Source organism: Silene latifolia, chromosome 11, assembly GCF_048544455.1.
Source record: "Silene latifolia isolate original U9 population chromosome 11, ASM4854445v1, whole genome shotgun sequence".
NCBI classification, from domain to species: domain Eukaryota; kingdom Viridiplantae; phylum Streptophyta; class Magnoliopsida; order Caryophyllales; family Caryophyllaceae; genus Silene; species Silene latifolia.
In genome coordinates, this window is record NC_133536.1 from 53,396,511 (window position 1) to 53,409,049 (window position 12,539).

At 37.5% G+C, this 12,539-nt stretch overlaps 1 protein-coding gene across 1 annotated transcript; it reads left to right on the top strand.

Moving 5' to 3' along the window:
* The first annotated feature begins 4,992 nt into the window (after positions 1-4,992).
* Positions 4,993-7,801, top strand: LOC141613415 (uncharacterized). The gene is made up of 4 exons (XM_074432148.1): positions 4,993-4,999; positions 5,768-6,538; positions 6,862-6,928; positions 7,177-7,801. The coding sequence occupies exons 1-4, from the start codon at positions 4,993-4,995 to the stop codon at positions 7,799-7,801; spliced, it is 1,470 nt and encodes a 489-aa protein (XP_074288249.1).
* The last annotated feature ends 4,738 nt before the right edge of the window (positions 7,802-12,539 follow it).

Here is a 12,539-nt window from a genome sequence, read left to right on the forward strand (position 1 = left end):
GCTAGGCCTACTCCTACTCCCACTCCCGTGTATTGATGTAGTTGTTTGTTGATTAGAAGTTATCATTCCTACCCCGTAGTTTATGGACTTATTTGGCTTTCTTTGTTGAACAATTATTGTACTAAACGGTTGTAAACCTTTTATTTTAAGTTAATGTGAAGACGTTGTTTGGAAATCTCGTCTTGAACGAGTTGTGAATTTCTCAATTGCTGGATTTTCTGAATGTTTGTAGGAAACCGGGAGTATATGTAATTGCTTTCAAAGCAATTTGGCCGCTGGAAGAACATTTGTAAACCCACCGGGTATTTAATCCTGCATGACGGAATTTGCGACGGATTTTCCGTCGCAAGTTTTGACTTTCTGTTTGACTTTAGGGACACGTGTCCCATATGAACAGTGATCTGCGACGGATTTTCCGTCGCAGATTTTGACTTTCTGTTTGACTTAAGTGCCTAGGTGGCCTGTATGAACAGTGATTAGCGACGAAAAATCCGTCGCAGATTTTGACTTCCTGTTTGACTTTGGTGACCACGTGGCCTTCAATGAACAGTGATATGCGACGGATTTTCCGTCGCAAGTCACTGTTTTGCGACGGGTATTTGCGACGCACTGATCCGTCGCAGGTATTTAGCAGCGACGGAATTTCCGTCGCAGAACCAAAATTTGCGACGAAATAGAGCGACGGATTAAATCCGTCGCAATTCCGTCGCAAGATCTATTTTTGCGACAGGATTGACATATTTGCGACGGAGTTTTCCGTCGCTATGGAACCTTTTTTTTGTAGTGTACCGCGGATCCGCCTAATCCAACCCTAAACCCTTTCCCTTGTACATAGTCATTCGACCAACGCCAAGACCAAAAGACACCCTAGGAGGGGACGGGTGAACCCTTTTTGCGGGACGAGGTTAACAGTAGGGGGCCGGGTGTCCTAAAACGGGACGGGAAAGGGTTTAGGGTTGGGTTAGGCGGAGCCGCTACCGCGGATCCGCGGCCGCCTAATCCAACCCTAAACCCTTTCCCTTGTACATAGTCATTCGACCAACGCCAAGACCAAAAGACACCCTAGGAGGGGACGGGTGAACCCTTTTTGGGGGACGGGGTTAACAGTAGGGGGCCGGGTGTCCTAAAACGGGATGGGAAAGGGTTTAGGGTTGGGTTAGGCGGATCCGCGGTAATCCAACCCTAAACCCTTTCCCTTGTACATAGTCATTCGACCAACGCCAAGACCAAAAGACACCCTAGGAGGGGACGGGTGAACCCTTTTTGGGGGACGGGGTTAACAGTAGGGGGCCGGAAATGTCAACGGGGCATGAAGTTATTATTGAAGTTATTATTGAAATTGTCATTCGAAGTTATTATGAAACAATAGGGAACGCAAGGATTCACAAAAAACAAAGAACACAAAGCAAACTTCATTAATAAAACATAGTAGTCATACATTATATTTATAAACTATCGACAATAGAACACGGCAAACAAGATAGCAACGTTCAATGCCGAAAATTACAAAGATAGTATTTTAGGAAAAGGGATACAAATGTAGGCTATAGGTCCATAATAGAAGGTAAATCAATAGAACATGCATCTATACAATTGCGTAATAAGTTGACAGCAATAGCAATTGCAAAGTGGCTCGTTCAAGTAGACATCATGGAGGTAAAGAACGTAAGTTCTCATAAATTGTAGCGGTCAATAGCATTGAAGGTTCATGGCACTTGGATGGTTATATTGGTGAAAATGAAGGATGAATTTAGTGACATATTATCGATCGACAAACATTTGCACGTTTGGAATATTAGGTTAGCACCCCTATGAATAATTAGAATACCCTCCACATGGTTGATTTCAAGAGAAAGCCAATATGCAGCGGTTACACCGGGAGCATTGGGATGAATAAGAAATAATCGAGACCAATTCCGACACACAATAGCCATATTTGCCTTGTCTTCAAAGGCATCAAGTTTAGAAAATATATTATGCATAACTCCTTGAATATTGAAAACAGAATGTTGTGAGTGATAGCGAGGGGAAGATAATTTAACTCTCGCCAAATCAGCTTCCTTAAAAGACAAACTGATTGCGTTTTGTTTTTTGACATAAGCGCACGAAATGACGATTCGTCTTCTTAAAAAGCATTAACGACACACCCTTTGCACCAAGACTCCATAATTCACTAAAAATAATAATAGGAACGCATAGTAGGTTAGTAACTAAATGAATAAGTTTCACAATGGCAGATCTAGGTTTCACAACAACTACTCCAAGATTCACAAAATCAAGTATAGGATTCACGTAATTATGAATCAACATTACAAAGATCGAGAGAGAGTAATGAATCTCATCAAGTGCATGCCAGCTAAATTATTATGAAAGTTGTATTCGAAGTTATTATGAAAGATAGATGCTCGAGGATTGACAAAATAAAAGGAAAATAAACTTGATTAATAGAACATAGTATTCATACATTATGTTGATACAACATCCGAAATAGAAAACTACTGATTACATATTTATACAAGGGTGCCTTAGCAAGTATACAAAAGTAAGATTAAATACTAACGGTGATAGACCTAAGTACACCGACCGACAACTAAACATAATAGGTTCATTTGAAATATAATTTAGTAGCTACATCCCTATCACGCGAGGGTACAACTTTAAGTCCTACAACTGTGTTCATAAGGTATTCTTGTCCTCATATTCAGCATACAGTACAATTCCTTGTGTTGTATTATAAGGGCATTGTAGGCAAGCTTTCTTTAGATGTACAAGAAAGCAAATATATCAAAGATGAAGATGAGGACGATGAAGATAATCGATCCCTCCAAAACAAGTCTTTCTCATGGCATATATGTTCTGCCATATCCCACCATTTGGTGTTGCTCATTTAGCCAGGAAACCGTCACAACTAGAAGGCCGGGCTAAATGAGCAACACAAATGTTGGGATATGGCGAAAAATATAGGTCGTGAGAAAGGCTTGTTTGTAGGGATCGATCTTCATCGTTATCATCTTCATCTATGATACATATTCTTTCTACTAGTACATGGAAAGAAAGGTAACCTAAAATTCCGTTTTAATACAACCCAAGGAATTGTACATGATGAGGCAAGAGTTTGAGCATAGTAATACCTTAAGAACACATTTGTAAGACTTAAAAGTGTACCCTTGTGTGATAGGGAATGTAGCTACTAAATTATATTTCAAATGACCAAGATTAGTCCCTACAACAAGCAAGTGTCCAAGCAAGATAGCATATCCATTTAATGAGCTCAAACTCGCCTCTTCAAAGATATCGACTACCCGACCCGTACACCAAGTGTCCATAGTTGGCAATGTATACGCAGACAGGAGCAATTGACCTAGGCATATAAATAACTAAAACAGTTCAGACAAAAATAAATGAAAATAACTAAAACATAATAAGTAATACATTTAATACACATACACAAAATGTCATGTTTCGTATAAGTACATTCCAGATAAGTAGGATTAAAAGCCATATCAAAACAAGGTAAAGCATTCAGATGAAGTTTTACAAATGACAAACTATGGACAAAGTGGTCTATAGGTTTCGCAAGATAAGGTCTATGCTTCAGACAAGCATTCACATAAACTCATCATAAAAAGATTACAATCATGAGGCAGGTTTAACTTCCGCATTATAATGAGAATGATTCGCAAAATATTCCACAGATTCACAAAATATTCCACAGATTCACAAAAACGACTACAGAATTCACAAAATTAACTCAGGTTTAACAACAACACATCAGTCCAATATTCACAATATCACCTCCAAGTTTCATGATACAAAAACACATAACTATATCGACATTGCAGAATCAACAGAGCACCACAACAGCAACAACAAAAAAGCACAATATTAACAAAAACGAAACATATTAAGCAATGAACAATGAGAAAAACCTAATAAACAAAAATTGACAAAGTAAGTATTGAAGAGAGCGAACAGGACATACAAATAGTAGATCGAAAATGCTCCGAAATTGATTTTGTTGCGTTAGATCGATCGGATAATTCTTTGAGGATGATTAAAACTCGCATTATAATGAAAATGATTTAGTAATACATTATCGAAAAAAATAGTAGATTGAAAAGCGTCTGAAAATAGTAGATCTACAATAATTGATCGAAAATGAAGAAAAATAGTGATACGAATGAGAAGATCACATACCTAGATCCGAAAAAGGACGACCGAACAGAGATAATGATGATGATGACGATCGCGATCAAAATATCAGATGATGAACTGCGTGTGATTCAGACGATGATGAACAAAGTTAATCGAAAAACGATAGTTGAATGTTGAGAGTGAAGCGAGTAAATGAGTGGAAGACAGAGAGAGGGAGAGAGAGAGAGAGTAAAATGTCGTAAATGAAGTTGTTGGCTGGCATTTGCTTTGAGTGTATGATTAAATAGGGACACGTGGCAAAGATTCGGTGCGTCTATAGTTATTAGATCGACGGTTTAGAAGGTGTCCCACCGCCTCACCCTAAAAAAGGGTGCCTCACATGATTCAATCTCTTTTCTCTCTCTCTCTCTATATATATATATATATATATATATATATATATATATATATATATATATATATATATATAGAATTAGGATCACATGAGTCCACCTTTAATTTTTGAGTCCGTGAGTCTCACTTTCAGCCGTCAGATTATAGCCACGGATGGCTGAGATCTGCGCGCTATAGGAAGGGTAGGATTGTCTTTTCACATCTTATTATATATACTCCCTCCTCCTGCCTTTCTCTCATTCTATTTCTTTTTCCCTCTTTCTTCTCTCTCTCTCTCTCTAAAATTCAGCCGTCTCTGATTTGTTCTTCAGCTCCTCGTCGTCGATTTTTGCAATCAATCGCTTCAATTTTACAATCAATCGCTTGAATTCTTCAGCTCTTCAACATCGTTTGGATTTTGCAATCAATCTAATCGGTTTTAATTTCTCCGTCTATCGTACTGCAATGTCAGGTATTTCTTCATGTATGATTCCTTTAATTTTTGTATTTTCGTTTTACCTTTTTGTCTCCATTCTTTAATTCTAGTAATTTTTTTGAGTTTTTATTAACTGTTGTTTAATTGTAATCTGTTCTCCGTTTTAATTTATGTTTCAATCATCTCGTCTTACCTGATTTAGTGTTTTTTTGTTTGAATATGTGAATTTCAGTCATGTTTTCTTACTTTTATCAGCTTGATCATCTCATGTATATATTGCTCATCACTATTACAAATATCTCTTTATTTCGTCTTCTCTTTTTGCGTACTGTTTTGCATTCAATTGTCAATGATTGTTTTGTTTTTTGCATGCTTTTATTCAGATTTACATGTTAACAATTCTCTGCCTAACCTTATTGTTGTCGTTTGACCTAATTTTGTTTACCTACTTCATTTAGTTTAGTATCACAACATATCTTCATTAGTATCACTCGTACTCTTTAGAGTATCCTAGTTTAAATTATAGTGATGTTATACTATATGTTTACCTATTTAGCGTATCACAATTTCTCTTTGATAATATCACATATCCTTCACAATAGTATCATACACTAGAATATCTAACAATATATGCTTGTGTAAATTTATATCTAACAATACATGTTTTACTGTCGTTACTTAATGTACATAAGTATCATCCGGTATGCTTAATAGTATCACATGTTATCCTTAATAATATCACAGGCTGATTTATTCTAATTAACTTTTTCCTACTAAAATTTGTTCCATCACCCTGTTTTGAAGAGACTTCTTCTGCTTCTATTGTACCTGCTTGTACTCCACAATGCATACAAGTTGATGATGTGCATGGTGGAAATCACCTTTCTTTGATTGTCACCCCTGGAGGTTCTGAGGAGTGGATACGGAATGTTGCCACTCAATTTACACCTAGAATAGGACAAAGTTTTGCTACCTTAGATGAGTGTATCGAATTTTATGAAACTTATGCGGACGCTTGCGGATTTGAACCAAGAAAGTCTTCAACTAAAAGGTTTCGTGGTAGTGGTGATATAAAGACAAAACTGATTGTCTGTAATAGAGAAGGGTTTAGGGATACTCAGCCGAAAGTGTTACCATCTAATGGTGAAGAGGAGAAAAGGATCAAACCATATGATCCTAAGAAGACCAAGATTACTAGGATTGGTTGTAAGGCCAAGATTTTATTCAGATTTGTCCTCAAAGAAATTGACCAAGTTAAAGTCCCACTTTTTGTTGTTGATCAGTTTCATGCTGCCCATAATCACCTTCTTTGTCCACTAAAGTATAAAGAATTTCAGAACAAATCCAGACACCTTAATTTACATCAAAATCAAACAATCATTGACAATTGCAAGGTGAATATCGGCCCAACGACTACTTTCAGGTCTTATAAGGAGTATGTTGATGGTTATCAAAATGTGGGAGCTTGTTTGACCGACTTTAAAAATTTTGGTAGGGAAGTCAAGTGTTTTATCGGGCAGCGGGATGCTCAAATGTTCATAAATCAGCTTGAAGTGCTTTCTGAAACTAGGCCAGGTTTTTTTTTTTGCATATGAGGTTGATGCGAATGTGTTTGGTTCGTGTTATTTGGACTGACGCAGAGGCACGTTGAAACTACTCACTATATGGTGAGGTGATGACATTTGACCCAACCTATTCAACCAGTAGGTATGACATGAAATTTTGTCCTTTTACTGGTGTTGATCACCACAAGAAGTCGGTCACCTTTGCTGCTTCACTTTTGGGTAGGGAGAACGACCAGAATTTCATTTGGGTTTTTCAGAAATTCTTAGAATGTATGGGTGGAAAGGAACCCAATTTTTTATTTACCGACCAATGCCCGACAATGAAAATTGCAGTGCCTGCTGTTTTTAAGACACGCCCACCGTTATTGCATGTGGCACATCATGCGAAATTACCGAAAAGGTAGGCACACGATGTGACCAAAGAGACAGATTTTGTAAGCCGTATGAATTCTATTGTGCGGGATTCGACCTAGAGCCTTTTGATTTTGAAGAGAAGTGGTCCGCATTGATCAAGGAGTTTTCATCCGGAAGATAATGGATGGTTGACATATATGTTTAACAAGAGGCAACGTTGGATTCCGGCTTATTATCGTGACATTCCTCTTGGTTGTCTTCTCGTAACAACCCAACGTTCGAGAGCATGAACAGCTTCTTCAAGCGGTTCGAGAATCCTCATGCACACTTGTGGAATTTTGGTTGCGCTTCCGAGTTCTATGGATCAAAGCAAAGATACACCCAAAAGTCCCTTGATAGAGACATTGATCTCTCTCTACCTGTAACCAAAACCATGCTTCATCTTGAGATTCATGCATCCACTGTGTACACACACGCACTCTTTTATGAATTCCAAAAGCAGTGTGTCTCTTCTTTGAATTCATGTAGCGCTGGAGATTCTTCAAGGGATTCCACTACAAGGTTTCTTGATATTGAAGATGCAATATTGCGTACTACGTACACTGTAGCATTTAATCCCACAACTTTTGATGCAAAATGTTCATGTAAGATGTTTGAGAGGAAGGGATACATCTGCAAACACATTATTTGGATTTTATTAGGTAAAGGGGTTAGGAAGATACCTGAACAGTACCTTTTGAGTAGGTGGACAAAGAACACCAAGAAGATGCCTCTTTATGATGTGCACGGGCAGTTGATCGATGATTTTGATTCCTTAGATGTGAGTAAGCTGCAGATTTCAAATGTTTGGTCAGAGTTCTACTCAAACTGTCTCTCGATAAAATCTCTGCCTGAAAATCACGTGAATCGAATCGACTGATTTATCAAGGCATTTAGACAGAAATTCAAGCCCGGCCCTGAAACAATGACCAAATAACAAGAGTTAGAAATGCTTCTTGGGGTTAAGTGTTCAGATGAGGTTCAGATATTACCACTAGTTAAATCCAAAAACAAGGGTAGTGGCAAGAGGTTGACCTCTAAGAAACAAATGTCCATTGAAAAGGCACAAAAGCCGAAAAGGTTTTGCAATAATTGTAAACAAATGGCACATCATGATAAGCGCAACTGCCCTAACCCAGCTGCTGAGACATCTGAGTACTCGGGTGATGATAATGAATCTGATGTAAGTGATTTTGCTAACTACATTCATTATTTCATTATGATTGATTTTTTATTTGTGTGTTTTTTGAGAAACAATATCACATGCACCTCTAAATAATATCATGCTGTATATGAAATAGTTTCACAAATATAAACGATTTATTATCATCCAATTTTGTCTTGTTGTGAAAGAATATCACCTGTACCTCTAAATAATATCATTACTCATTGTATACAATATCACAGTTATTTACATGTACAACATACTGCTGAACTATTTTTTGTGTTCTTTGTTTTGCTTTTTGCAGACTTCTTCACTTGCGGATGTTGATTGAGAGCTTGAGTACGTGCTGCTGAAGTCTATATTACTCGCGTAGACAATTTTTTCTTGTTAACCAATACATTATCAAAGTAGGAACATTGTTTTCTGTTTTTTTATTCTACATGGCCTCTTATTTTGTATTCTTTTTCGATTTTTTCGTAAAAACCACAGTATTACTAAGATTTTGCTTTTTGTGAAGACTTGATTGTAAACAATATCACGGTTACTAAAGAACAATATCACTATTTCTTATAAATAATATCAGAGTTACAGTACTTTTATGAAAGAAAATCCAATTGATTGTGTTTGTCCACCAATAGCGCAACAATTTAAAAAATAAGTATCACCCAATTAATATCAACCTGTCTCTATAACAATATCAAATCTCATAACAAAAAATATGACACATTTTTGTTATATTGGGATTTAATTTCTCTCTAGAATTTTTAAAATTCTGTAACACAATATCACCTTACTTACACAACAATATCAGACTCTAAACCAAAAAATATCAACGAAAAAAGGATACTTAAATCCCTATTAATTTGTATAGTATGTTGAGAAACAATATCACACCAATTGAAGAAAAATATCACATCACACTTGAGACAATATCACACATTTTTGTGATATTGGGATTTAATTTCTCTCTAGAATTTTAAAAATTCTGTTACACAATATCACCTTACTTACACAACAATATCAGACTCTAAACCAAAAAATATCAACGAAAAAAGCATACTTAAATCCCTACTTACTTTTATTATATGTTGAGAAACAATATCACACCAATTGAAGAAAAATATCACATCACACTTGAGACAATATCACACATTGCCAATACTTATATCAGATTCAAAAGAGAAGTGTCATAACTACTTTTGCAAACTTTAGAATCAATATTCTCAAGCTGTTCAATTGTCCTACCAGCTTTAACAGCTTGAATCAATATTCAAAATGAATCTACCATTAGATTCATTGTCCTACCAGCTTTACATCCATCTTTTTTTAATTATATCTTTGTGCCAAAAATCTAATTCTAATACATCACCATTGTTACTTGTCTCAATTGCCTCCTCTACCAACACCTCTTCCCCTGCCTCGATTCTTAGAATTTGCAACAGTCTTGAATCTTTTGTATCTCTTTATAAGTGGTTCTCCGTCATCTTCAACATCTTCTTGGCAATCATTGACCCTATAAACCAAATATGTTATAATTTATATAATTTTTTGTGTGCATCACCATTTTCTACCCTTTTCAATTTTCCACATAAAACAAAATAAAAGCCAAGTAATGTAAAAGTCAGGTTATCGATTTTTGTACCTTTTCCGAAGAATGGGTATTTCTGTGTCAATGTTCTGTCTCCCACTACCATCGACCTTTCTTTTTGCAGTAACTTTTTCGTTTGTTATTACCTCCTCGACAGTTGTTTCCTTCTCAGCAGCTTTCTCCTTGCCCTTTTTGTTACCACACTTCTCTTTTGAAACATCAGCATTTTTCCTCGTTTGTTTTAATGTCTTCAAGAGTTCCTCCTTGCCTTCTATAAACTCTTTAACCTTTTCCATCAAATCTGTCCTCTTCTGATTTATATCAGCTAAAAGCGATCTTCCGCCATTTTCGCCCAAAGAGTAGCGCCTATACACTTTCGCGGTCAAGCCGGCTTCAAACAGCTGGCCCTCATACCGAATCATGTGCAACATTAAGAAGTTCCCAGATTCAGTATTGTTTATCTCCTTCTTCTGCAAATCAAAGGTGATGTTGGCAACATCAAACCCTATTATCTCTTTAGGTCTTTCGACCTTCTTCGCTTCTAGGTAGTCACTCATGTCATTAGCCTACAATGTTAAACAAATCCATTACTGATACTTGCACAAACAAAGTTATTTTTTCCAATGTTAATTTCAGAACTATCAATAAAACATACCACCAAATCTGCAATTTTGTGTGTCTCAGCTTCCTCCCAGTCATCGTACTCTGTATTGTCTAGTACTTCTGATGCGTGTCTTTTATATGATGTTTTATATCCCATTTTACACGCATTTCAGAGCTCATTCATGTAGTTTATGCTACATTTCTCCCTATTTCCGTCTACTTCCGTATTTTTGTACATTATTGCAGAATTGTGAAGAATCCAGCGGAAATTGAGCTAAATCCGTCTCCAAGTATCTTGCATTGCATTTGACGTGAAGTATTCGCTTAAGGAACGAGCTTGGTGCGTAATTCAAGGCCCAACAGACAAATCCACGAGATTATAGAAGTCAAGTAGCAGCTCGAGCGGTCGATCGACCACTGCCATCAGTCGATCGACCAACCTGCGGGTTCCAGAAGCTACTGTATACTGAAGATCAGTCGATCGACCGCCATGCTCAGTCGATCGACCAATCTGCTACCCCAGACGAGAATTAAAAGACTGAGGAAGCGCAAGCCCATTGAGTTTAGGTTTTGGAAATAAAAGTTACGTATGTTTCCTATATAACGTAACTTAGAACACCAGTTTTAGGGGTCCGATTTTTAATCAAGTTTTTACATTAAGTTTTACATACGGTTCTTAGAAATAATTAGGGTTTGGAATATTGTTAAGCATTGGAATTTTCACTCTTGTTCTTAATTTTTCCTCTGCAATCTCGGTATTCTTCTGCCCTATTTCAATTCACTTCTATTTCGTTATTAGTATAGAATTGCTAGTTAGATTCCCGAAACCACTTTATTGTTGCATGTTAATTGTTTGTCTTACCGCTTTAATTATGAATTCAGTACTTTTATGCCCTAGTTTTATTGTTGTTATCACCTGCAGCATGAGTAGCTAAATAGTTTGTGCTAGGATGTAGGGGAATGGTAGGCGGCGTAGTATTAAATTGGACTGAATCGCGTGTCAGTCGATCGACTGCCTTACCCGGCCGATCGACTGACCACGTGAGGTTACCTTTCGTTTTAATTGATTTTAATGATGTATTTAACAAATCGAATGCATGCGACCAGTTAGATGCTTAATTTATGACTGACCCATTAGATCGAAAGATAGGGAAAGTTGTTAGATCACCAATTAAGATGACTAAACTGTGCTGAGATCGAAAGATAAGTAGAGTTTAGACCGTTAGTCACTTTTCAGGACGAGAGTCAGTATTAGTGATATTAGGGACCTATAGCGAGATCGAAAGATGCTATTTGTTAAGAGTGGACCGAGAGGACCTCTTGTTTTCCCGTCTCACTTGTGTTTGATTCAGACCGACTTAGTATGCTGCCGCCGAAGCTGTAATGAACCGACCATCCTAGTACCCCTTCTTTATCTATTTAATCCGTCTTTTTAGTTTATTGTCTTTATTTATTCTTAGCTATAGACCAATTCAACTCAACCCCTACACTCGTTACCTTAGACTAGAATTAGACAGCTAGAAATTACGTCTGCCTCCTTGTGGTTCGACCCTGTTACCACTAGCCTAGGTTAGTCTTAATAGGAAATTATAAATCTTATTTTTGGTACTCACAACGACGGGTATCAAATTTTGGCGCCATTGCCGGGGAGACAATAGTTCTAATTTTTAGTTGTTTTATTTTTAGTCTTTCTTAGTTTAAGGGACTTCTGTTCCTTAAACTTTTCTTATATTCTTTTTGTAGTTTCTTCTTATGCGCAGGTCACAGGGTGGTGAACTAGTACTATTCAATCCTGAGATAGAGAAATCTTTGCGCGAGTTGAGACGATCACAAAGGGTATTACCGACAGAGGAAGAGCTGAGTACTCTGTCAAGCTATTACGAGAACGCGCTGTTCGAGGAAGACCCACATTCTGTGGGAAATAATCTGTATACTTCCCTTTAACATGAAGGATTATAACTGATGGGGCATATTCTGCACCGCTGACCAAGTCAACACATTGAGCAAGGTCAAAGATATCCACAAAAAGTCAACGACTTAGACAGCCTAACCGATGCAACCCATCGGCCTGTCACCGGGTGTCGGCCCGGCAACCGGCGGCCCGGGGCACATATCCGCGTACTCATATCCAAGACCCTCGGCCAGCCTGCCATGGGTCCATCGGCCGAGGGTAGAACGGTCTTTCCACCTGCTAGCCACTTGGCCACTTGGCCACTACGTGACAAAAGGTGAAAGTCTATAAATACTCCTCAACCTTCATTG